Raw genomic sequence first — 26,765 nt, forward strand, 5'->3', positions numbered from 1 at the left:
GTACTTCATATGGATCTAGCTCATTTTCCTAAATGCTTGATTTATTAAACTTTATGGTTGTATTTACATTAGTAACAATATATTAATATTCATTCTTATTAAATCAGATAGTCAAAAAGAAAACTCAAAGTATATGATCTTGGATGATATCCAGTCAGGTGCGGTTTGGCAGTTTTAGAACTTGCATATTAAATTAGTTTAGTCATTCTGGGTGGAATGGCAGCAGTACTGAATTATGATATGGTGACATTACCAGTGAATCCCACAATGGTTCAAAGACTGACTATTTACTTTAAAGCACCTCATCCTCCGGAAAATAGTAACTGAAATATTTTTATTTCTTCTGCTAAAGCCCAGGCTGCAAAAATCAGGCTATATGCTATAGTCATCAAATAAATGCAAAGAAAAGTCAGGAAGAATTCAAGACATTCAACAAAAGATGTTGCATAAACAGATAGCATCAAATGTTTACTGATACAAATTGTTATACCGTTCCTAAATATACTTAAATGCATTAAGAATTTTTCTTGAGAGGAGATGTAAATGATTAAAGTCAAGTACTGAAATCCTACTTCAAAAAAAAATCAAACTGTTAATCTGTTTCATTAATGTCCCTGAAAACTGCTCAGGTTCTCCGAACAATAATGTTACAATATTAATTTTTCTTTTCCATGATCCAAAAACTATTCCACGTCTGCATTTCCCAAAGGAATATCAAAAGATAATTGACAAGGCAACTTGAATGGAGAGGAAGAGAGATTTTTTAAAAACTAGCTATTACAATCTGCTATGCATTCCCGGAAAGAGCGGTGGCAGCAGATTTACAGTAACTTTCTAAAAGGGAATTGGAGATATTTGCAGGCTATGGGAAAGAGTAGAATTGCTCTTAAAAGGTGGCAACACCATCATGTTGGGCTACCAGACTTTTTTCTGCACTGTATGAATCCAAGAGAGTAACTTATTTTGCAGTAATACTGCATTACCAAACAAAGATTGTGATTGCATATATGAAAAAAAATGAACTATGTCTATTGTCATATAGTCTATAGTCAATGGCACTATTCTTTTATAAGTGTGAGAAATTTCAATGGTGAATATGGAAACATGGAATTAGAAACATTTGTCACCATATTGAACTAATTGGCAAGTTGAAATTGCATTGTAAAGGCTGATGAGATCAGAACTACACAGCATTCAATACTGTATTTCAGTCTGAGATTCACAGATAACAACCCATAATTTGTGGACAAATTCTGCTACCATTACACCAGGTTCGACTACCATAAGGAATACTTTCATGCTATTCTAAATTAGGTTTAGACTAGCATGACTTGTTTCTGTTCAATTAAGACTAAAAGCACAGAAAACATGAGGTCAGGACTTTCTCTCTGCAACAAATGCCCACAAGTCAGAACTTGTTCTTGTGAAGGATCAAAATGCTGCAATACATTAAAAGGTACATCATCAGTAATAAAAATAATGACACCACACCCTTCATTGACAGCAGCTTAAGCTCTCTGGGTTTACGGTTCTCAAGTACCATGTACAAATCTATATTAGTCAGTATTGTACCTTCAGCACTTCCAAATCTCTTCCTATTTACCATCCAAAGTTGGCAATAAATGTTCCTCGCAGCCTCCTCATTCATTTCTTTCACCTTTCTTCAGCTTTAGCCATTTGTTCTCCTCACTATATTCTGTTTATTCTTTTTTCTCCCATGTTAGAGGGGACGGGGGGCAGAGGGAGAGAAGAGGAGGAGGGGGGCAGAGGGAGAGAAGAGGAGGAGGGGCAGAGGCGGGGGAGGGATCGTTCGGGGGGAGGGGCTGGTGGGGAATGCGGAGTTGGGGGATGGAGAAGGATACGCAGTAGTGGAGTGGGGGAGCGGGATGGACAGAGGGTTGGTTACGGGCTGAGGGAATTGGTGGGTGGTCAGACGTTGCTCAGCCCCGCTCCCTGTACCGCTGCCGTGACCGGGGCCACGGCCCCACAGCCGACAGCCTGGACCACCCCCAGCTCCGGCCAACCGCCGGCCCCTATACCGCTGCCGTGACCAGGGCCCCAGCCCACCCCCGGCCCCTGTAACGCTGCCGTGACCAAGGCCCCGAAGCCGACAGCCCGGCCCCGGGCCACCCCCGGCCCCACACACCCACCCACCTGACGTACGGGCTGGCGGCCGCCAGCAGGTTCTTCTGCACCGGGATCTGCTCCCCCTCCACCACCAGCACGGCGTCACAGAACAGCGGCTCCTCCCGGAAGGAGCTGAGGCTCTTCAGCAGCTTGTTGGCGTGTTGTGGGTCCCCCACCACCGACACCGAGCCACCCGGCTCCGCCGTCATCCTCTCACTGACCTGCCCGCCCAGCCGGCCGGCCGTCATCACCCAGCGACAGAGTACGGCGCCCGGCACCAGTCAAACCGGTTCACTGCCAACGGCAGGGGTGTGACCGCTGCACTGAGCTGGCTAGCGCTCCCCACCTGGGCTTTCCTCAGACATCTGTGTCCCCGTCCCAATAATAACAGGAATGTACATGGTTGTCATAATATGTCAGTAATGCACATTTGTAAAAAATACTTCATTGGCTGTGAAGTCCTGTAATGGTTAAATGGACTTTCAATGCAAGTATTTATCCACTCGTTGGGCTCTAAAGTGTTTTCTCTCCCAAATCCCACGACTACCAGTATAATCTTCCTCTGCTGCTTCTGGGAAAATTGTTTCTTCATCTGAGGTTCACTGCCCTCTCATACGCTCTTCTAAACCGGGACCTCCATAATGTGTCCTTTCCGAAGGTAAGTGGGTATCTTCAGTGGTGGGCCTGATATCTTACAGAACTCACCGAATTCGTATCGTTCTCAACTATTCTCCCTTCCCATTTTCCCACCAAACCTTCCACCACATCCTCAAATAATTCTTTCGGACCGTTGTATTTGCAACACTCCTTCAATAACCCTTCTATACAAGCACAAGGAGATGCACCTGGTCATTCGACTTTGCTCATGATATAGACCAGAGCCTGTTTCTCTCCCACAAGGTATGTATTTTATCCACTGTTTGCAGTTATTTCCTCCACAAAAAAATGATTGTATCAATGCAAGCTGGTTGTTCCCCCAGTTTACAATGATGCAATCAACCCATTGATGTGTGACAACCCCTCCCTCACTCCCAAAGTTTATCCCTATCACCTACTGGCTCTTTCTGCCCATTATCCTTCACCCATCCTCAATCCACCTTTCACCCACCTGCCCCTGCCTTACCCCTACCCCTCTATACTGGCTACCTTCCCTGCCCATTTTCAGTCCTGAGGCAGGGCTTTGACCCAAAATGTCAATAATTCCTTCCTCCCACTACTGCTGCTCGACCCACTGAGTTCCTCCAGCAGTTTGTTTTTTGCTCCAGATTCCAGCATCTGCAGACTCTTGTGGCTCCTTACCTCTTCCCACTATTTCCACATACTGCTAATATTATCTTTTTATCCTTGTGATACACCCACATATATCAAAAATTTATTTTCACTGTAAGATGTATCATTTGTTAAATGCCAATGGCGGCACGGCTTGGTACAGCAACTGCTCTGCCCAGGACCGCAAGAAGCCGCAGAGAGTTGTGGACACAGCCCAGCGCATTATGGACACCAGCCTCCCCTCCTTGGACTCTGTCTTTACCTCTCGTTGTCTTGGTGTCGCAGCCAGCATAATCAAAGACCCCACCCACCAGGGACATTCTCTCTTCTCTCCTCTTCCATCAGGTAGAAGATACAGGAGCCTGAGGGCACGTACCACCAGACTTAAGGACAGCTTCTATCCCACGGTGATAAGACTATTGAACGGTTCCCCTATACAATGAGATGGACTATGACCTCACAATCTACCTTGTTGTGACCTTGCACCTTATTACATTGCACTTTCTCTGTCACTGTGACACTTTGTACTGTTATTGTTTTTTTTACTTGTACTACATCAATGCACTCTGTACTAACTCAATATAACTGCACTGTGTAATGAATTGACCTGTACGATCGGTTTGTAAGACAAGCTTTTCACTGTACCTCGGTAAAAGTGACAATAATAAACCAATAACAATACATCCTCATTTGCTGTTGAGCTGGTGGTGATGAGTGGACCTCTTGAACTACTGGTGTCCTTGTGGTGAAAGTCACATCACCGTGTCTTGGGCAACGATGAAGGCGTAGCTAAATTTGACTGTGGATAATTGGAACAGTCTTTCTTTCAGTCCTACTCAGGCCCATTCCCTCAAGTCTTTTTCTGATACATCAACATCTGCATTGGAGCTGATTCTTGCATTCGCAGAACTCAAACAAATTATCACTTTTGCTGCCAATTTCCACCCTGCTCTCACCTGCACACAGTCTATCTCTGACTCTTCCCTTCCTATTCTGGATCTCAATCTTCATCTCAGGGGATAGGCTAGCCACAAAAATCCATTACAAATCCGAAGATTTCCACTGCTATTTGTCCATACTTCCTCCTGTCCTGCTTCCCAAGGACTCCATTCTAGCTCCCAGTTCCTCCTCAAATGAGATTTTTCACAAAGGTGCCCCCCGAAATGTTTTCATTCTCCCCAAACCATGACTTCCTCTCCACCCTAGTGGACAAAGCCTTTGATTGCATTTAATCTATTTCCCACTCCTCTGTTCTTACCCACTCACTTCCTGAACAGAGCAAGAACAGAGTTCCACTTGTCCTCACATTGCACCTCACCAGCCTTAACGAATCATCCTTCACAATTTCCGCCAACTCCATCAGGATTCTACCACCAACACTCAATCCTCTCCTCTTTCAGCATTTAAAAGGATCACTTCCTTTTGCAACTCCCAGGTCTGCTCTTTCATGCCCACTAGTCCCTGTCTTTCAGCACTTTCCCATGCAACCACAGGAGATGCTTCACCTATTCTCTCACCTCTTCCCCTTCCAGGTGAAGCAGTGACTCACTTGCACCTCTTCCAATCTAGGGTACTGCATTTGGTGCTCACAATGTGGTTCTCTCTACATTGGAGAAAACAAACACAGATGAGGTGATTGCTTTGCAGTGCACCTGCATTCAACCCACTGGAGTGATCCTGAGTTTCCAATTGCCTGCCACTTTAATTCCCCATCCTGCTCCCACTCTGACCTATCAACCCATGACCTCCTCTATTGTTATAATGAGACCCAACTCAAGCTTGACAAAAAACAATTCATCTTCCGTCTGGGTATGTTGCAACTTTCCAGACTCAATACAAAATTCTCTAAGTTTAGATAACTCATTCTTTGTGTGTGTCAGAACTGGCCATTCTTTTTCAGGCATTCATCTGTGTTTTGGCTGATTTTTTTTCTCCTTCCAGTAGTATAGCCCAGTCTGCTAGATATGTCCCACAGCCCAGTGATTGGCAACATATCACAGAGAAGCATATTGTGCTTCTAAATGCCACATTAATCCATCTGGTCTCACCTTTCAGAGATATTACCTGGGTTCTACCCATCTTTTCCTCTCCCCCCTTTCTCTGCTATTGAAACGTAACTTGTGTTCTCTTTCCTGGTTCTAATGAAAGGTCCCAGACCGGTTAACATTAATTCTCTTTCTCTATCCATAGATGCCACCTGACCTGCTGAGCATTTCTGTTATTTCGAGATGGTGTGCGACATTTTCAGATAGGGGCACTCCCCAGGTCTGCAGCCTATGCCTCTCTCAGCGGCAAATGACACAGGTGTGGTGATGCTGTTGGAGTGGCCTTGGCAAGTAAATGTCATGCATTTCGCGGTTAATTCAAACTGTAACCACTGTGCATGGGGAGTGAAGATTTAGGATTGTAGAACTAATGTCAATCAAGCTGCATTGCACTGGGTGGCATCCACTTGCTTCAGCAAGTGGAGGATATTCCACCACACTCCTGCCATGCTCATTGATGTCAAAAATGCCTTGGAGGGTCAGGTGAGCAGTTGTTCACCCAGGATACTCAGCCTCTGATAGTATTTATGGAGACACAAGAGACTGCAGATGCTGGAATCTGCAGCAACACACAAGATGCCGGAGGAACTCAGCTGGTCAGGCAGCATAGAACAGAACAGCACAGGAACAAGCACTTTGGCCCATGATGTCATGCCAAACTAATTAAGCTAATGATGCCTAATCACACTATTCCCTTCTATTTGCACATGCTCCATATCCCTCCATTCTTTGCATATTCAGGTTCCTAAGACCCTCTTAAATGCCTCTATCGTATCAGCCTTCACCACTATCCCTAGCATGTGTGTTACAAGAGTATTTATGGAGCTTATCCAGAAAATATTTCCCCCCCACTTTGCAACTCTCTTTGATTTAATCAATTTTTCCACGTGATGTCTGATCTTTACGCAAAAGGTTTGACACCTGATCCAAAATACGCAAGCATTAATACAAATTATTAGAAAACCCAAAGATATGCAGGTTAGTAGGTTAATTGGCCATGGTAAATTGTCCCTAGTGTATAAGCGAATGGTAGAATCTTGGGGGAGCTGATGAAAATGTGGAGAGAATTTTAAAAAATGAGATTAATATAGGATTAGTGTAAAAGGGTGTTTGGTGGTCAGAGCAAACAGTGGGCTGAAGGGCCTGCTTCTGTGCTGCATCTCTATAGAAAAAAAAATAAACGGAGAAAATGCTCACCCCTACCAGGATTAGCTATGATAAGCATAGGCCGAGCAGCCACTTTATCTTTAGAAAGAGAGTTTTCAAAATTACAGTATGTTTTTTTCTAATAATATCAAGAATGCACAAAAAGAGGAGCAGGAGCAGGCCAGCAGGCCTCTCAACCTGCCGTCATTCATTATTATGGCTGATCAATGTAGGCCTCAAGTTGATCAAGGCCTCTCTTGTGCCAGCTACCCCATAACCCTCAATTCCTTTATCTTCCAAATATTTATCTATCTCCCCCTTAAATGTATCTACTGATCTTGCCTCCACCGCCCCTGGGGGGAGCAGAGAATTCCAGAGATTCGTCAACCTCTGAGAGAAGACATTTCTACACACCTCTGTTTTAAATGACCGGCCCCTTATTTTGTAGTTATGTCCCCTTGTTCATGATCATCCCACAAAGAAAAATGTAACGATTAGAGCCACTGATAGCAACCCCACTTAAGCAAGAAAGTTCATAAGCTGTTATGATCATTTTCCAAACACTCATGAAATTGTGCAATTTTAAAGGTGTTGCAGAAAATTGGCAGTCATACAAAAAGTGGCAGAACCAGTTGAAACAGCATGTGAAATATGAGTAAAAGTTAAGCCAAACTTCCATATGTCTGGACAGCCATCAGCAGGAGCATTGTGCCTAATTCTGGGCATCACATTTATATACGTGAAGGCCTTGGAAAAGATGCAGGGGAGATGTACTAGAAATTGAGAAAATTCAATAGTGTGTTGAGACCATAGAAGGAGGGATTATTCTCCTTAAAGTATCAAAGACCAAGTGAAAAGGATGAAGGGTTTTGAAAAGTTATTAAGAAATGGTTTCCAGTGGCTACAGGATCAGTAACCAAAGAATAGATTTAAGATGGCTGACATAAGAATCAGAGAGAAGCAGTGAGGAATGTTTTGTTTTAGATCCAGCCAGTGGCTACAAGGCGGAATCCATTGCCTGAAAGATTGAAGGACATAGATACAATATTAAAATACAAATGGGAACTGGGTACATTCCTGCAAGAATACACAGCCACAGGGAAAGAGTAGGAGATTGGGATGAATTGGATGTCTTTCAAACAGATACCACAGGCATAATGGGCTGAATAATCTTTATCTATGCTCTATGATTCTAAACCATGTCTGGCAAGCACATGAAAGGAATGAAACATCATAAAAACTCAACACAAAACAGAGAACATTGTGAAAAAATAAAATCCTGATGAATAATCTCATCTGAAAATAGCATGGTTTAAACACATTACCTGTCATTTTCTTGATAGACATACATCGACCAGTTTTGTGTTGTTGAGGTTTCTACATTTTGTTTTAGATTTGGAAGAGTTTTTGAGAAATAAATGGGTATAGACTTGCAGCTCCTTTTTTTAAGCTTTTCTCTTCATCACTTATGCTTTAGGATGGAGCCATCTGCTGGATATGCAGCTGCAGCACACTTTCATAAAAAAGTTCTCTGATAATACACCCAGGAAAAAAGCAATGGGGATTCATTGAGTTTCTCAAGTGGGATTGAATGATAACATACTAAATTTCAAACATTTCCTTGAATCACCTAGATTTAAAAAAAAATACACTGAATATTTGTAGCATGACAAAGGACATAAACACTTATAGAATTAGGGAAATTTTTAAAAAAGCTATTTCTGGCTTTTTGGAATCAGGATGACATTATTCCACATTTTTCAAACCTCTGAGTATTTATATTTTTAAAATGAGCAGCTAATGTAAGGCTGTTAATTCTCTAAATGGAATTGGATTTCAAAAAGTATGCTTAAGTACAGAGTCTCAGTCATATCCTATTTAGGTCCTCCCCAGATTACAAACACCCGACTTATGAATCAGAACAAGAGGGAATGATCTTATAATTGGAACTAGAGCAATTCGGCGTGAAATTAGGATGCACTTTTTGCACAAGATCGAAGAAATCTAGAACGTGCTCTCAAAAGGCAGTGGATCCAGGATTATCTGAAATAACAACCAATACATTAATTATCTGCAGAGCCACCTCCTAGAATGCAGGTCTCAGATCCTGGGAATTTATTGCTTTTATGACTCAATAATCTCTGCACTGTTTTAGTAACGCTAATTTCTTGGGGCACATCACTCATTCTTGGCCATCTACAGGATTTCCAATCCCGAGGCTTAAAAAGAATAATCTTGGATGGCACTTCAGTGCCACATTTCCCCCAGTATTGCACTGCCTTTTGAATAGAATCTCCTAACTAGGATTCCAGCTATTCTCACCATTTCCAAAAACAGGCATGTTCTCAGTGTTCTGGACATTATTCATCCCCCAACTAAAACCAACGATTATTTGTTCACTATCAATTTTGCTGTTTATTTATGGCAGTTCGCTGCACACAAAATGGTGACTGTATTTCCTACTTTACAACAATGACCACATCTCAAAAGTTTCTCAAATAATATCGCAAACTATCAAAAGTACCCCTAGTTGCAAAATGCTGCAGGGCATTGTGAAAGGTGCTAAATAATTGCAAAAGTTTATTTTTGTTCCTTCCAGCATGAAGCAGCCCAACTACTTTATGCTAGAATTCTGTTGCAATTTATAGAGTCTGCTTATATGGCATCCTGAATGATAACAATTTCCCATTTACGTTACTGGTCCTCCTATTATACTCCAAAAACATTTGCAGATCTCAGTGGCAGATGTCTAAGCTGGTGCTTCACAAACAAGAAATATTGCATTCAGAAACAGAATGAACCAAAACCATTTACAAAATAAACAAGGGGAAGACTTTGTACTAACTCTACAATGCAGGTTGAACCATAAGACAGAACAGCTATGGAGTTTTCCAGTTAGGTTAGTTTTATTATACAATTAACCAACTGCCATTAAATTGTGATTTAATCTGTAGAAAAATGGCTAGAAACAAGGCCATTTCCAAATTGAACATTATGGCTTTCAGGAGGGCACAATAACCTGAAAATAAAAAAAAAACATCACAACAAAGATGCATTCACTGGTCGAAGACAGACTGTGACATGATTTCAGTGTCATGGCGACCAATTCCATACATTATTGATCAGTTTCATTCTATCAAGTAAAAACTGAAGTTAATTACAATCTACTGCTGAACAGTTAAAAATTTACAGCCAATATATTCTTCAATTGCTGAGATATTGCAAAACAAGAAGGATTGTGTAGGCTAAGTGTCAATTTGTTTTTTTTAAGCAATCTCATCTATTTCCATTATAATGACTAAGAGGCTCCCATCGAAATGCACTCCTTATATATTACTCTTGCTTGTTAAACCTGGGATATTGGTGCACAACCCACTTCCATTGCTAAAGTACACAGGACCAAATGTGCAACATTTATTGCTCGGAAAGAAAAGTAGCTCAGTCTTCGATGGACTTTAGGAATTTCTCATAAGCGTCTTCGTCCATCAGCTCATCAACTTCAGCAGGATTATCCACTGTCATTTTAATAAGCCAACCTATCAAAAAGAATTAGTCCATAATTCAAAAAAACTTTTGCCATTTACTATTTGTGGAAAAGTTACAGCCTCGCATTAAAACAAATAATTGTTCATAAAACTTACATCAATGTTCACAGTCCCAAAAAAGTAAAACATTACAGCAGAAATACATGTTAAAGTATGTGTTACAAATCAACATTCCTTACACAAATGTGCAAAATAAAACAATGAATAAACTACAAATGTTCTGTTGGGAGGGTCTGACATGGCAGTGATGACTGTGATATGGATGCAATGCTGTCAGGACTTGGAACTCAAAATAACAGATTACATGGTGGACAAGAAAGACAGTGAAAGGTAGAGGAGGGCGAAGTAACAATATGGGCATCACTAACAAACTTTGCTGTTAACACCATCTGTCACTGCACTTCAGATTGTCCTGACCCAACTTTTTAAACTGTTATGGACCCTTTGAAGCTGTTCCCATAGTGTTGTTAGGTAGGGAGTTCCAGCTGTTCGACCCAGTGTCAATAAATAAGTCAGGCTTATGTGCAATTTAGAGAGGAGCTTCTGAGGGCTGCTTCTCTTCCCACAGATGCAGCCTGACCTGCTGAGTATTTGGAGCATTTTCTGTTTTTGTTTTAGACTTCCAGTATCTGCAGCTTTTCCCCCAATATCACTGAACATTAAGGCAGTTATTTGTGAGTACACGGCATATGATGGTAGAGCTGATATCAATTTCCATCGTTTTGCTGATGTGCAAGATTAAAATGTTAAGGCATTCATTATCTTGTTGTATTTGTTCTGCTTTCTGTGAATGGGGCATGCCTAACAGTTAGCAACACAAGAAGTTGCAGATGCCAGAATCTGAAGCAACAATACTCAGTGGATCGAGCGACATCTGTGGGGGGTGGAAATTATCAATGTTTCTGGTTGAAACCCTGTATCAGGAGCATTGACAGGTGTTGCAGCTGTACTGGAATAGTTCTGCTGGAGACATGGGTGGTTTTAAAGTACAAATCCTACAAGTAAGATGCTGTTGAAGTCATTGACTTTTGTTGTTTCAGGTGCACTTTTAGTTATCAAGTGAGTGACCCAAGCTGGCTGATAAGTGGTTTCAGATACCATGGAGACTTCCGTTGGAGGGCAAGATAGATCATCCGCTTGGCATTTCTGACTGGACAACTGCAAATGCTCCAGTGTTGCCTTCTGTGCTTGGCATTGTAGATGTTCATAGAACCTACTTTAGTTAGCTATTTAATGTTCCACTATAATTCACAACTAAATGTAGCAGGATTTCAAGGCTTTAGTCTTACTTATTGGTTGTGGGAATCACTTAGCTCTGACTGTTGCTTCTGCTCTTTAGCGTGAATAAAGTCCAGTACTGGCACTACATCTGGTTGGCACCTCAGTTTTAGTTATACCTGCTGCTGCTCCTGGTAAGCACTTCTTATTGAACCAAGCTTGATCACCTGGCTAAATATTAATGTTAAGAGCAAGACATGTGTCAGGTCAAGGGTTTACAGATCATGGCAATACAATTCTGTTTACAAGTGTCCAGTTCAGAGTTACAACATCTGTTCTGTCCACTTTAGCATGATAGAGAGTGTCCTAATTACAATGATGAATCTATTCCCATCAGAACTGTGTGGCGGTGACTCCAACCAACATTGTCTCCGACAGATACATCTGCGACTGGTTGACCAGTGAGGACAAGGTTAAGTAGGGATTTTCCTCCTGTTATTTTGCTCACCACCTGCAGATCCAATCAGGAAATAATGGGCAGGTACACAAATTGTCAGGATATGGCGTGACTTGTGGAGCCACAACTATTCACGGTATTTATAAACAGCTTGGATGTTGTGAATGGAATGCCTCTATGTCTTCTGATGATAAAACATAGAACAGTACAGCACAGGAACAGGCCCTTCGGCCCACAATGTTGTGCCAAACCAATTACATTAGCAATAAAATGCCGAACAAAACTAATCCCTTTTGCCTCCACAATGTCCATATCCTACCATTTCCCTCACATCCATGTGCCTATCTGAGAGCTACCTGAATGCCCCTATTGTATTTGCCTCCACCACCACACCAGGCAGCACATCCAGGCACCCACCACTCTCTGTGTAAAAAAACTTGCCCCGCACAGCTCTTGAACTTACCTCCCTCACCTTAAATGCATGCCCTCTGGTATTAGACATTTCAACCCTGGGGAAAAGATACTGGCTGTCTACTCTATCTACGCCTCTCATAATCTTATAAACCCCTATCAGATCTCCTCTCAGCCTCTGTCGCTCCAGAGAAAACAACCCAAGTTTGTTCAACCTATCCTCCTAGCACATGCCCTCTACCCCAGGCAGATTCTTGGTAAACCTCTTCTGCACCCTCTCCAAAGCCTCCTATAATGGGGTGACCAGAACTGAACGCAATACTCCAGACGCGGCCTAACTAAAGTTTTATAAAGCTGCAGCATAACTTCCTGACTCTTGAACTCAGTGCCTCGACTACTGAAGGCAAGCATGCCATATACCTTCTTTACCACCCCATCAACCTGTGTAGCCACTTTCAGGGAGCTATGAACTTGGACCCCAAGATCCCTCTGCTCATCAACATTGTTAAGGGTCTTGCCATTAACAGTGCACTGTTTCTTTACGTTTCATCTCCCAAGGTGCAACATTTCAATATTTGGCCGGGTTAAACTCCATCTGCCATTTCTCTGCCCATATCTGCAACTGATCTATATCCCGCTGTATCCTTTGCCAGTCTTCTACACTATCCACAACACCACCAATCTTTGTATCATCTGCAAATTTACTAACCTACCCACATACATTCTCATCTAGGTCATTTATATACATCACAAACAACAGAGGTCCCAGTACAGATCTCTGAGGAACGCACTAGTCACCGACCTCCAACTAGAATGTCCCATTGACCACTACCCTGCCTTGTACAGGCAAGCCAGTTCTGAATCCAAACGTCCAATTCACCTTGGATCCCATGCATCTTAATCTTCTGGATGAGCCTCCCATGAGGGACCTTGTCGAACGCCTTACTAAAATCCATGTAGACAACATCCATAGTTCTACCTTCATCAATCACCCTCATCACCTCGTCAAAAAACTCAATCAAGTTAGTAAGGTATGACTTGCCCTGCACAAAGCCATGCAGGGACTGTCCCTAATTAGGCTATGGTTTTCTAAATGCTCATAAATCCTATCCCCAAGAGATAAAGACTGGAGACAATGTAGCCAGTGTAGATGGAAGCAGTAAATTAATAAGAGGTTAAGCTAAATTGTGTCAAATGGATTTCGGTGTAGACAAGTGCGAGGTCATCGCTTTGGACCTGGAAAATACTCTGTTCTCCCCCGCCCCCGTTTTAATTGGTACAAGCTAGCAACTGTGAAGTTTAGACCAGAAGCAATGGAATCCAAAGATACTTGGGGTCTCATAGATTATGGAAACATTGAAGACATGTAAAGGAAATAATCCAAGAGACTAATGGAATGATGGCCCTTCTAGATAGAGATATAGGGGACAGAAATAACCCTACAACTACACAAAGCTCTGGTTAAACTAAACCAAATCTGCTCACTGTTTTGCATGATCACATATTAGCAAGCATATTTTGGCACTGCAGAGAATGCAGCGCAGATTTATTAGAAAGATACTGGGTAAGATTAAAGATTGAGCATCTATCTCTTGGAAAATTAGATAGTTTAGGAGTGATTTGATTGGTTTTCAAGACAGTAATGGAACTAAGAGAATAGAAAGTAAGCAGTAAAGTTTGGGGGTTGGAGGAAGTCAGGGAAGTTTTAGATGGCAGAGTTAGTGACTTAAAAAGGCTCCTGTATGTAATCAGGGAACAAAGGGCTAGCCAACGTCGCATAATAGTGGCTAAGAGCAGAATTAGCTACTGGCTGAAGCACTGAGATTCTGAGATCAATTTAGGATATGGGGAGACACTGGATCTTGGAAGTATACAAGTTGGTGTTCAAATGAGGAATCACAGAATTCTATTGTGGCTTTGAAAGATCAGGCAACCAACATATTTGGAGGTGGAACAAAGATGATGTTTTATTGGATTGAACTGAGTGCCATGGTTCCATTCCTCCGTTGTGGAGTCAATAGTGGTCTTCAAGTGCTGACAGAAATTGAAGGGAAAGGATTTGTTAAATGGAAATTGGTCTGAAGGAAATCTAAGCTCATACAGGATTGAATTTTGAATAGCCAGAGTGTAGCAATAGCTTTGAACTGATGGATTCAGCAGCAAAATTAACATGCAGACCCTCATGGTTTATGGATGGAAAACAAATGAATGAATCAATGGGTGGACTAGTGAAGGGGCCTAACACTTTGGTCACACATATTGTGAAGTAGTAGACATATTACCCAAGACTCTGTCTGGTAAGTGTCTCCAATGCATACAGGAATACTGTAGATTAGATTTAGTTGCGCTGAAAATTTTGGCAGGTAATCAGAGCACAGGTAACAGGGCATGAAGCAGATTCAAGAACTAACTGAAATATTTTCACTCAGGACCAATCCCTGAATATATTTCTGGTGTAATAACATTGAATACAAATTCATACTAATTACAGCACCAATCACCAATCCACATTATTGTTAATCAAAGTAGAAAAATGTCTTATCCACATCCCACCCAATAAAAATATTTAGGATTGGCCTTTCTGCCACTTCTGCTCAGAAATCACTAAGTAGTTTTGGCAAAATGAAAACTTTAAACCCTTTTTCCTGAAAGCTTTTTGCTAACAGTTCACATACCTTCTCCATAACAAGATTTATTGACTAGTCCTGGATTGTCAGCTAAAGCCTTATTTATATCAGTTACTTCTCCGGTAAGAGGTGAATACAGTTCACTAGCAGCTTTCACACTTTCCAGGGCACCAAACTCATCTGAGAAGAAAAATGTTTAACACAAAGAAATTGCAACACAATACATTTTGCACAGCATTGACAATAACCTTCTGAAAACTTTTAAAGTATTTGTAAGAATTGATAACTAACAATTCAAATGTTCATTAGTTTATGTATGCAATGGATATGGCTGGCAATAACTTTTCACTAGTTTCAGTATACACTTCAACCTTACACTTATTTGGAGCTGCTGGAAGCTGTGTTGTCTCATACAAGTTAAAGAAAGCATGGAAACAACACGAGGCTGCTACACTCCATCAAATTCCAATTATGGTATTCAAAATTCTGAGGGGTGTAGATCGGTAGATAGCGAGAAACTTTTCTGTTCAGCAGAAGTTTCTATGGCAAGAGGTTACAGGTTTAAGCTAAGAGGTAGGGAATTTGAGGAAGAATTTTTTTTTTACCCAGAGGCTCATTGAAATCTGGAATGCACTACCCAAAGGGTTAGTGTAGGCAGGGATAAGCACTTTAAATGACACTTGAAGCGCTATGGCATAGAAGGCTACTGGCTAGGTACTGGAAAATGGAATTGGTGTGGTTGGGTACTTGACGTCTGGTACAGTCCAGTGGGCTGAAGGGCCTGTTTCCATGTTCTAACACTTAATAACTCTAACACATGTACGTTTAAGCTCCTTTCCTCATTGCTACTGGACTTTATTTGTACAGTAAAGAGATATTGATTCAATGGACATTCTTTATAGGTACAATCCTCATTTGTTGCCAGAGGAGACTTGCATAAAGCCACTTACATTTCCTCTGCTGTTTGTTGAAGGAAAATAAATCAGTACATTACACACGTCCAACACTTAGACAATTTACTTCAACGCAGGAGCTTGTTCCAAGCAAGTATAGAACATGTTTATCAATTCACTCCTTTACTGACAGCTTTCTAAGATCACATCATACAAGAAATTGTATTTAACATAGTAAACATCCCTGGGTGCTTTACGTGAGTGTAATCAAAAAATACATGATGTTAATCTGCATTAGGAGGCGTTAAGGTAGTTGATGGGGTGGGTTGCAATGAATGTCTTAAAAGGAAGAAACAGATAAAAGCATGGAGGATTTCCAGAGTAAGGACCTGGGCAACTGAAGGCACAGCTGTAATTGGGAAAGTGCAGGAGACCAGGAACAAAACAATGTTGACGCTACCTTAGAGATTTTAGTACAGGATGTGGTTACAGAAGTAAGGTAGAATAGGGCCATCTAAAAGATTTAAAATAAAAACACAAAAATGTTAAAATCAAGACTGCAGAACCTGGAGCTATCCAGAAATACAATTACTTGATATCAATTTGATGAACCAACTCACTTTCAATTACTTGTTCCTTATCTTGTATTCTGTATTTCTCTCCCTAAGGTGCTTTGTCTATTAATCAAGAGAGACTTAAGAGGAGTTTCCAAATGCTGCTCTTCAGTCAGGTATTAGGAAGTTGTTGTAAGGCAGCTGTCCACTTTGACTAGCTGCAGGTGTCCTGCTTGGTATTGGCATCCACAAACTCATTTAAGTCTTGTTATAAAGATTTTCTCCAGATAATAAGTTAAGAAAATGTTAAATAAATAGGTACTCACCCAATTGGCTCAATTTTGTGCCAATTTCTGGCAAACCACAATATACAACATCTCCTAATGCTTCCTAAAGGCAAAAACAGTCCAAATTACTGTCCACCAAGATCCTTAGTAATCAATTCTCAACTTCTCAGCTAAAAAAATAAAAACTCCTGTATCTTCACACAAGTTGTAACCAAAATAAATAAATCCCCAAATCTACGGTTAAAATGACAGTATCTTTGGATAAACTTTTTACATTGTCCATTCATAGAAATATCCCACCAACACCACTAGCAAAAGAGATTTAAACAGGAGGATGAAAAAGTTAAGTTCGGGCAACAGTGGACCACTAAAGTGTGATGATTGAGCTATGTTTGGTATAGGATAAGGGAGGGACAGCAGAATTTTACATGAGCTACAACTTCCATTTTTTGTGAACTTGCGAGTTAGTCAGGAGGGCACTGGAATAATGGTCTGATTTCCACGAAGGTCAAGATAGGGATAAAAGTTTCAACAGCAAAGAAGTGGAGGAACAAATGGTGTTACAAGAGCAAACAGGCAGTCTTAACATTGCATTGAAAGTGCCAGTCAGGGGCAAGGTTGCAAAGTCTGATCCGTCCAGAAATAGTGACCACAGAGGGCAATGCAGTCAGTTGCAAGGGAACTACATTTGTAGCAAGAATTAAAGAAAATTCTTTTCAACTTCCCAGTGTTCAACTGGAGCAAACAGAAGCCCATTCAAAGCTGGATGTTAGCAAACTACACAAGCCATGAGGCACCTTGACATGTTCTACATTAAAGCAAGATAAGAACAAGTTATTGTTGCTGATGTTGCCAAGGGGGATTCAAAAATGGAAATGCAAGAAAAATGGGAGGCAACTCGATCATGAGCTTAAGAGAGACTGGAGATGGAGACTGTGGTTAACAAGGCTAAAAGGATCAAGGGATTGGTGTTTATGATGAAGGATCATCATGGTGGTTTAGAAAAGTGGCGGAGGTACATAGTCTAAGCAAAAGGAACTCTTTGCAATGCCAGCTGAGATGGAAGCCAGGTAGGCAAGCTGGATGGTCAGCAGTCAAGTAGGATTGGAGTCAAAAGAGTACAGTTAAGCTCATCAACAAGATGAACTCAGAGGTGATACAAGGGGTGAAGCTAGCGAAAGATACGTGCACAGAGTTATGTTACCAGTGAGTCAGGCTAATGGGGTAGATGGGAGAGTGGAATGGTTACTAAGGATGAACACATTATTGGTGGGTACAAGAGATTTGCACTGACCTTGTGCAAATCTGCAAACAGGAGAAATCATTAAACTAGTTCTGATTATAAACATCTAATTCTATGAACAAAGCAAGGTGTTCAAAAAGGTAGACTGTAAAAAAAAAATACCTTACAACTTGGGAATATTCAATGATTCATTGACAGACCATTAATATTTTTTCAAATTGGATACCAAAGCTTCAACCGGTGATATTAATTTTTAAATTAACCTCCTCCACTTCCCCCCCCCTCCCCCTCAAATAAGGGCTCCCCCAGATTTTAGTGAAGTTCATTTAGGCATGTAGCCAGGTACAGAAAGCAAAACAAAAACCCATAATGGACAATAGTGAAGTACCTTTTTATTTTCAAGAAAAATGAACACAAATGAAAGAAAGGGAAATAACGGTGGCCCAGATTTTGTTGCCAGCAGCAAGGCTCCCAAGCTTGCTTGCTGCTGACCTAGAGGAACGCAATGAAAGAAGTCACTCTGAGCTGCCAACCCTGCTTGACCAAACAGCCTTGTATCACCCCAGAAAATTGTTAATAAAAAAACTTCAAACATGTTTTAAAAATTTGAAAGTTATCAAAAATTACATTATCACATATAAACATTTAGCAGTTTTTATTCAAGTATTTTGAAGAAACTTAATAAAATCCTACCACAGCTATCCCCTCATGGCTGTTCTCCTTCACTGAAACCCATGGAGAAGAACACACAATTCCAGCATGGAGCAGGATCAAAAACAAATACCATTGAACAGCGACTGATAAGCTTGGGGACATTTCTGCATAAAATTCCAAAGTTCCTAGTACTTATGCAGAAAATGTCAGCAGTGACTGCCTGTATTTCCCTGACAAGTGTGGGCCTTTATTTACAGGAACAAGCATCATGAACCAGATGGTCATCACGTGCTGCCATTTCACTTATTTATGTGAATGCTTCAATTATTGTTCCCCTATGTTTGCACATAAAAGACCATTCACTGATCATCTTCAGATTCTTTGCTAAGAAAGTATTCATTTCAATTTTTAAAACAACTGCTCAGTCTGGCACACAATCTAAATCTGAAATTGAGATCCAGAACAAAGTTTTCCGCCATTTACACGTCCACCTTTCAGTACTACAACAATTAGTTTAACGTATCTTTCACCACTTTAAAGAACACATTATTCAGTTCTCTAAAAAAAACGTTTTACAGTACGTCCTTTTAGTGAGAATTGAAGACAACGGCAAAACCCTAGCTCTCCCCCAAGCAAGCAATTCAATCATTGATATTTATGGAACACAAGGTTATTTGGTCCATAATGTCCATACTGACTAAAAGTGGAGTGAATTAGGTTAATCTTATTTTCCAGCTCTTGTTCCACAGCTTTATGGGTTATAGTTCTTTAAGTAACTATCTAGGTATAATTTAAATGTGATGAGGCTTTCTGCCTCCACCTCCCTTTTAGGTAGCGTTCAAGATCCCCACTGCCCCACCAACCACCACTTGTTGAGGAATACTTTTCCATCCAACTCCCCTGTAACTCTACCAATAATTAAACTGAACATTGTAAGTGGAATAACCTACTCGCTGTACCAATTAAATAACAATCGTGCTTAAGATGTAAACTATTCTGCTCAAGGTCATTTGTTTGCAGCACAATAGCAATCACTGCCAATAATTGCTCCGGTAAGCTACAAAGTTATAAACTGGCGGTGCTCAAACAGAGGCAAAATTTAGCACCAAACTAATTCTATAAGAAATTCACATTTCAACCAACCATAAGTGAAGACGTCAATATTTTGGAAATCATTTATGGATTAATATCTCAGTGTTATTTTTAACAAGTATATAAATTTGGTGTTTGCAAGGTTCACATACTTATGGCAAATTACTTATTCTGTGTATGTGTATCTATGCCAATAAAACATATTCACACAATAGCAAATTACACCAACTTTGCATGAAGGAGCCACAAAACATAAAAGTACTGATACCGAAGTGAACCTTGTTCCCAGTGATGACTAAAAATTGATTAGGATAAGCTGATCCTGCAACATCAAATTGAGCAATGGCCTAAGTCCAAGAACAAGTAGGGCTCATTCGCTAAAGGATCAGTTTAAGAATTGTACTGAATAATAATAGAAAAAATACCCACCTGAGCATAATTGCTAATGCCCACTGTACCAATTCCATTTTCAACTGTTACCCACTCATGTTTGTCTGTAAACTTGCGAGCTGGAATGGTATATTTTTAAATAATCAGCCAACATAGAATAAGACAACTTTTTTTTAATCTAAAGTTTTGTAATCTCTGAATGATATGGATATTTACATATCAAAAGCAACATGACATTTATTGAAGCTATGAACTGCTGAGCCAGAAATCTACTTCAGATACTGGACCATATCCAAGCTTTTCCTTTCATCTCCGGCTTGACAGTTGGTTCTGTACAGATTAGTAGGTTAAAAGTACTCCTGTGATAATTCAACAGCTTTTTGTTACTTCTGAATTATCTTACAAAATGTAAAGAACACAACAAATTCGGAAGTTGGTGAAAAATCAAATCAACCTATTTAAGCTAGGCAGACTGTATTTAAGCTAAGCAGAGTGTATTTGCCCACAAAAATTGAAATGGAGCCTATAGCCTTTAATAGTCCTCTTGTTAGCAATCCAATTGATGGCCTTTTCCAGTTTCCCCTTCAACAAAAACTAAGTCATTTTCCCAAGTTCATATTTGCTCATAACAGGAAATAACCTTCCATTCCACTATGGCACAATTTCCTGTTTATGTGGATAAACAGGCAGCAGGGCACATCAGATCTTCCAACCAGCTTTGTCCGTCAACAAGATACTGTCTGATGAATCTTGGCCTCAAGGTGACGTTCCCACAACTCTGCCTATCCTTTGTAGTTCAAATATCTGTCAATCCCCACCTCAATGACTCATCTCCACAGTTTTCTAGGGAGAATTTTCCAAACATTCACAATCCTCTGTGCAAATGCTTATTCTGAAACCACATCCCCTAGTTCTAGATAACCCACAAGGGCAAATATCCTCTCAGCATCCACTCTATCCAGCTCCAGAATCTTGCATGTTTCACTATTCATTCTTCGAAACCCCAATGAGTATAGGCCCAATCTGCTCAAACCCTCCATCCCTGCAATCAAACCTCATGAACCTTCTCCTCACTGCCTCCAATGTGTAAATATGGAGACCATAACCATATGCAGTACTCTAGCTGTGCTCTCACTGCACCCTATGAAATTACATTAAAACTTCCCTATTTTTATACTCCATATCTCTTACAAGAAAGGCCAACATCAGCCTTCCTAATTACTCGCTGAATCAACAAGCCAATGTTTTGTGTTTCATATACTAAGATTCCTAGATTCCTTTGTACTACCGCATTTTGTAGTCTCACTCCACTTAAATGAAAAAAAATGCTAATTATTATTCTCCCAACCCACATTTTCATCCTTTATATTCCATTTGCCAACTTCTTACCCACTCATTTAAATCAATGTATTACCCCATTAGGCTTTATGTCTTCTTCGTATGTATCTTTGCATCAGCAGCAAATTTGGTAATTTCCATTTCATAAAGCCACTCCGACTCTGCTTGATTGTTTTATGATTTTGTGAAAGTTGTGCTATTGCTTCATGATGGATTTCAGTGTTTTCCCAATGTTACACTAACTGGTTTATGGTTTCCTGCTTTCTCTCTCCCTCCATTCTTGAATAGTGACATTATGTTTGCAATTTTCCAATCCTCTGTGATTCCTCACAGAGACTTGTCACCCCATTAGTCTGAAGAAACTAGCAGCAAGTGACAGCCTCATACTTTCACCAGTTCCGCACCATAAAGGCTACACAAAACGTGACCAAGTATGATGCTATTCAAAAGTAAAATCTAAGTTAATTGCTCAGCCTACAAAAACACAAATAAAACAACCGAAGTCAATTCTCCACATTGACCTCCATCTATTCAGAATCAGAGTGTCACTTTGGAGGACTTACTGTAAGTGAGAATTTTCCACCAAACTGTCCTCAAGATTTGGTTTCACTCACTTGGGTTCCACCAGTAGCAGTAACACTCAGATCTCCCCGCCGCCACCAAACATATACAGTAGGTTTGTTTAGAAGTAACAAAGTAAATGTACTGTTCCTACCACTCCCCATTACAATTCTTAATACAGCATTACAATTCTTAATGTCAGCACTCTAGCCTTCAATTCCCCCTAAACAAGCAAAAACTATTCTTGCGTTTACAGGCACCCTTCCAAAAAAAACCTCCAATAACACACAATCTGACCGGCACACTCTCTTCCCCCTCACAGCTCAACCTGTCACATCTCGTTTTTTCCTATAAATCTGTGCTGTCTGAATTTCTCTCAGGGGATTGTACATACACTAAATACAACATTGGTTAGCATACTGACTGGTGCCCTGCATCTGAAGTACCATGGTCAATTTTATCCCTCAACTGGATTGCCTGGTCATCATCACAATGCCTTGATGCGTGCTTGCTCTGCACAAAATAGCTGTTGTATTTCCAACTTTACAATGGTGACTGCACTGCACTAACAGCAAAGCATGGAACATGCTTGAAGGATTGGTAGTGGTAAGGGAGGGTCCGCCATATAAAATTATTTCTATCCAAGGCGAAATACAGGGACGCCATTATTATCTCGAGATTGCACTTAAAATGTAATCATATATATCCATGTATAAACATTTTGTAAATCTTACATTGGTAAATATTTCCTATAAAGTTTTCCTCATTATAAATTTCCATATCCACATAAAGAGGATTGTCATGTAAGCCTATCATGTTAGAATTTCATACATTTCCAGTACTACAGTATTCCCACTAATAGTTTATATTGACAGTTTTCATTGTAATTGGGAAGCAAAGTTTATATTTCAAATACATTTTGAAAAAACCAAGATAAATACTGAAATTCAAGAGACTGTAGATGCTAGAGAAACAAAGGACTGCAGATGCTGGAATCCAGATGAAAAACACGATGATGCTGGAGCAGCTCAGCAGGCCAGGCAGCATCTGTGGAGAAAAGCAGGCAGTCAGTGTTTCGTGTCAGGACCCTTCTTCAGGACTGAAGATAGGAAAAAGGGAAGCCCAATGTATAGGAGGGAAAAGCAGAGTAGTAATAGGTGGACAAAAGAGGGGAGGCGGGATGGGTACAAGGTGGTGATAGTTAGATGCAGGTAAGATATAGTGATAGGCAGGTGTGGGGAGAGCAGATCCACTGGGGATGGGTCAAAGGTAAGGAGGAAAAAAGGGGAGGGGTGTAGAAAAATGAGAGATAGGCTAGGAAGGGGAAGAAAAGAGGCATGATTGGGGGGGGGATTTGGGGGCGGGGGTGGGGATTAAAGTGGGAGAATTCAATGTTCATGCCATTCGGCTGCAAGGTTCCAAGAGGGAAAATGAGGTGCTGTTCCTCCAGTTTGCGCTTGGAATCTTCCTGGTAGTAGAGGAGGCCGAGGACTGACATAGCTGTGATGGAGGGGGTGGTGTCTCTGACACCTCTCTCTTCTTCCTCAATCTTTCCATCTCCATCTCAGGAGATTCCTTATCCACCAACATCTTCTACAAACCCTCTGACACTACCTCAGTTACAGCTCCTCCCACCCTGTCTCTTGCAAGGACGTGATCCCTTTTTCTCATTTCTCCGCATCTGCCCCCATGATGAGGTTTTCCACTCCAGGACATCCGAGATGTCCAACTTCTTTACTAATCGTGACTTCCCCCTCCTGTGGTTGAGAGATCTCGCACCCATATCTCTGTCATTTCCCGCACCTCTGCTCTCACCCCCACCCCTCCCAGACCCAACAGGGATACAGTCCCCCTTGTCCTCACATTTCATCCTACCAGCCTACGTATCCAACACATCATTCTCCGCCACTTCCACCATCTCCAACGGGACCCCACCACCAAGCATATCCTCCCCTCCCCACTCCTTTCTGCCTTTCGCAGGGACTGCTCTCTCCATGACTCCCTACTTCACTCCTCGCCCCCCCCCCCCACCAGCGCTCCCTCCGTAACCGCGATCTGCATCCCCCCCATTGCCAGTCACTTCAACTCCCCCTCCCACTCCATCACAGATATGTCAGTCCTTGGCCTCCTCCACTGCCAGAAGTCCAAGTGCAAACTGGAGGAACAGCACCTCATTTTCCATATTGGAACCTTGCAGCCTAATGGCATGAACATTGAATTCTCCCACTTTAAGTAATCCCCACACCCACCCCAACCATGTCTCTTCTTTTCTTCCTCTTCCTAGCCTCTCTCTCATTTTTCTACACCCCTTTTTCCTCCTTACCTTTGACCCATCCTCCGGTTGATCTGCTCTCCCCTCCTCCCCTGCACCTGCCTATCACTATCTCTTACCTGCATCTACCTATCACCACCCTGTGCCCACCCCACCTCCCCTCTTTTGTCCACCTATCATCGCTCTGCTTTTCCCTCCTATATATTGGGCTTCCCCTTTTCCTATCTTCAGTCCTGAAGAAGAGTCCTGACCTGAAACAGTGGCCACCTGCTTTTCTCCACGGATGCTGCCTGGCTTTCTGAGTTCCTCCAGCATCATCGTGTTTTTCATTCAGACTGTAGATGCTGTATTCTGGAGCAAACAACTGCTGGAGGAACTCAGTGGGTCAGGCAGAATGAGGGGTGAGGAACTCCCAACTCCACACCTCCCTCCCCAACTTGGCTCCATCTGCCCATCATCCTCCTCCTCACCTGGTCTCACCCTTTGCTCGGCAGCCCCTGCCTGACTCCTCCCTCTCACCTCTTTATACTGGCTATCAGTCCTGAGGCAGGGTCTCAACCCAAAACACTGACCATCCTTTGCCTCCACAGATGCTGCTTGACCCACTGAGTTTTTCCAGCGGTTTATTTTTTGCCCCAGATTCCAGCATCAGCAGTCTCTTGTCTCCAGTATCTGCAGTCCCTTGTGCCTCCTCTGTTTTTATACATCTCTAAACATGTGGTTTAGCAAAGACTCAAGGTTTTGTAGCTGCTCCCTCAGCTAGGGATGCAATGTCAGAGAAAACCCAAGGAGTTACAGGAAATTATCACTAGGCTGGTTCACTATGAAACTGCTCAACCAAAGAGGGCGCGTGATCAAAGTCTAGATTGGTAAAGATGCAATGGAAACACAAGCAGCTCATGGAGCCATAAATGTTTTATCCACCAGATAAAGTCAACATCTTTTGTATTCCGGTTACTTTGCACAAATGGATACAACTGAACAAATACTCTAACCAAAAATTGTGTATTTGGACAAGCATCTCCAGCAAATAAATGGGAATTACTTCCAAAACCACCCTACTTGAGATTGATTTGCTAAAAAATTTTCCTTTCCACAAGCTTGTGTCTTTCAACATTTTTCCCAAAATTCGCAAGTTATCTCACACGGTAGCGTAGCAGTTAGCGTAACGCTTTACAGCGCCAGCGATCCGGGTTCAATTCCAACCACTGTCTGTAAGGAGTTTGTACCTTCTCACCATGTCTGTGTGGGTTTCCTCCAGGTGGCTACGCAAAAGATTCATTTCACTGTGTTTCGATGTACATGTGACTAATAAAGATCTTATCTTCATGAACATTTAGCTATATTCTACTAACATAATTCCAGCAATAAGTTACAATTGTTACACCACTTCACATGTGCCATCAATGGTAATTCAAATGAAAGGGAATTGCTTGGATGCATTATACATTATATTTGCCTAACACAGTATTTTGTTTTTTGGTATTTGTGAAAAAAAATCCAGCAATTTGGCTACTCGATTGTGGGTTGCATTAGTAAAGATCATTCACATTTCCATGCTTTCATTAAGTCTGTAACATTAAATATACCATCTCATAAAGTATTATTCTGTTACTGAAGGATAATAATGTAAATTTGTCTTATGGTACAATTGCTTTCCTGGTCAATTATTGACGTATCTGGTTGATTGATTTAATCGTGTTTTGAAACTTTGTTCTGCGGTCAGTAACAGATTGAAAGGTTTAGTTTTTTTTAACTAGTTATTAAATAAAACATAACTCCTTATTTAGAGTTTTTGATGAGCCAAGTTTCTCAATAATTGGACAGATTTATCTCAAAACTTTTGATAAATGTCCTCATGCTTTTATATCAAACTTTGATGTCCACATCAATCACGGAAGTGTGCAGTTGTTGAATTGGCGAGGACTGAAAGTGCGGAGTGCTGTGGAGGCGTCCAGAGGACACTCGGACCAGAGGGCAATCTGTAGGACACAATGCAAGGCAACCCTGCGCTTAACAATCGGCTCGCAGAGTACCTTAAAATGTCATCAACGCACCTGATCAAAATAAAAATCAACAACATTTTCCTCGATGACACATAAAATTTGAAAGAAGCATTGAGATTAGTACTTTCCACCCCTCTCTCCAAAGATGCAGCAAACAGCATACAACTTGGCCAACAGGAGACCCGACCTGGCTTTTCAGTTTAATCCTCATCATCCACCAGCCCTAATTAGGAAAATATCTGCAAAAATCTGTACGTAAAGAAACCATTAAATATATTCAATCCTGGCCCAACTTTTGCAAAAGAATATATCTCCTTCATTTTCTGGTTGGGATTTTAAATGCAATCTTATTAAGTAGCAGTCTTGCGCCCAGGATTGACTTTCCTCTCGGAGCTACTGGTCCACTTAACTTGCTGTTGTCCCCTTCCCCACCCCCTTCCCTGAAGGTTTGCAAGAGGGAGACGCACCAGACAGGACAGCCGCTGCGGTGCTCAGGCTCCGGGGCAGTCCGGCCACTTGCACCGTCCTGTACGCCGAGAGCAAGCAGAGAGAAGCCGCCGCTCGTAACTTGGACACGCATCTCCACGCCATCTTTGCAAACGCTGAGCGCGAGCGGATAGGGCGGCGCGA

General features: G+C 41.4%; 2 protein-coding genes and 1 long non-coding RNA gene across 5 annotated transcripts in view; 1 reads left to right on the forward strand and 2 right to left on the reverse strand.

The window, feature by feature from the left end:
• gan (gigaxonin) overlaps window positions 1–2,479 on the reverse strand; it is a 63,482-nt gene extending 61,003 nt beyond the window's left edge. For all 3 annotated transcript variants that reach the window (XM_052027955.1, XM_052027954.1, XM_052027956.1), the window contains exon 1: window positions 2,155–2,479. In XM_052027955.1, the coding sequence (XP_051883915.1) occupies window positions 2,155–2,375 (221 nt within the window). In that variant the 5' untranslated portion in view covers window positions 2,376–2,479. The remainder of the gene's footprint in view (window positions 1–2,154) is intronic.
• A 173-nt stretch (window positions 2,480–2,652) lies between these two features.
• On the forward strand, window positions 2,653–11,553 carry LOC127577086 (uncharacterized). Its single transcript, XR_007957318.1, has 3 exons — window positions 2,653–2,785; window positions 5,587–5,700; window positions 11,173–11,553. It is a non-coding gene; the product is annotated as an uncharacterized LOC127577086 (long non-coding RNA).
• Window positions 9,472–26,745, reverse strand: gcshb (glycine cleavage system protein H (aminomethyl carrier), b). The gene is made up of 5 exons (XM_052027957.1): window positions 26,603–26,745; window positions 19,998–20,077; window positions 16,619–16,682; window positions 14,894–15,025; window positions 9,472–10,123 (listed from the first exon to the last, which is right to left on the reverse strand). The coding sequence occupies exons 1-5, from the start codon at window positions 26,724–26,726 to the stop codon at window positions 10,026–10,028; spliced, it is 498 nt and encodes a 165-aa protein (XP_051883917.1). The 5' UTR covers window positions 26,727–26,745; the 3' UTR covers window positions 9,472–10,025.
• Window positions 26,746–26,765: the final 20 nt, after the last annotated feature.

Source organism: Pristis pectinata, chromosome 13 (genome assembly GCF_009764475.1).
Source record: "Pristis pectinata isolate sPriPec2 chromosome 13, sPriPec2.1.pri, whole genome shotgun sequence".
Lineage (NCBI taxonomy): Eukaryota > Metazoa > Chordata > Chondrichthyes > Rhinopristiformes > Pristidae > Pristis > Pristis pectinata.

What these genes read in the sequence shown, in the direction of transcription:
- gcshb (XM_052027957.1), bottom strand. Translation starts at nt 26,726, where the DNA reads ATGGCGTGGAGATGCGTGTCCAAGTTACGAGCGGCGGCTTCTCTCTGC. An exon ending in CGCAGCGGCTGTCCTGTCTG is followed by an intron (nt 20,078 to 26,602) that starts GTGCGTCTCCCT and finishes ATACCATTCCAG; the next exon opens with CTCGCAAGTTTACAGACAAA. An exon ending in CACAAAATTGAGCCAATTGG is followed by an intron (nt 15,026 to 16,618) that starts GTGAGTACCTAT and finishes TTTTCTTCTCAG; the next exon opens with ATGAGTTTGGTGCCCTGGAA.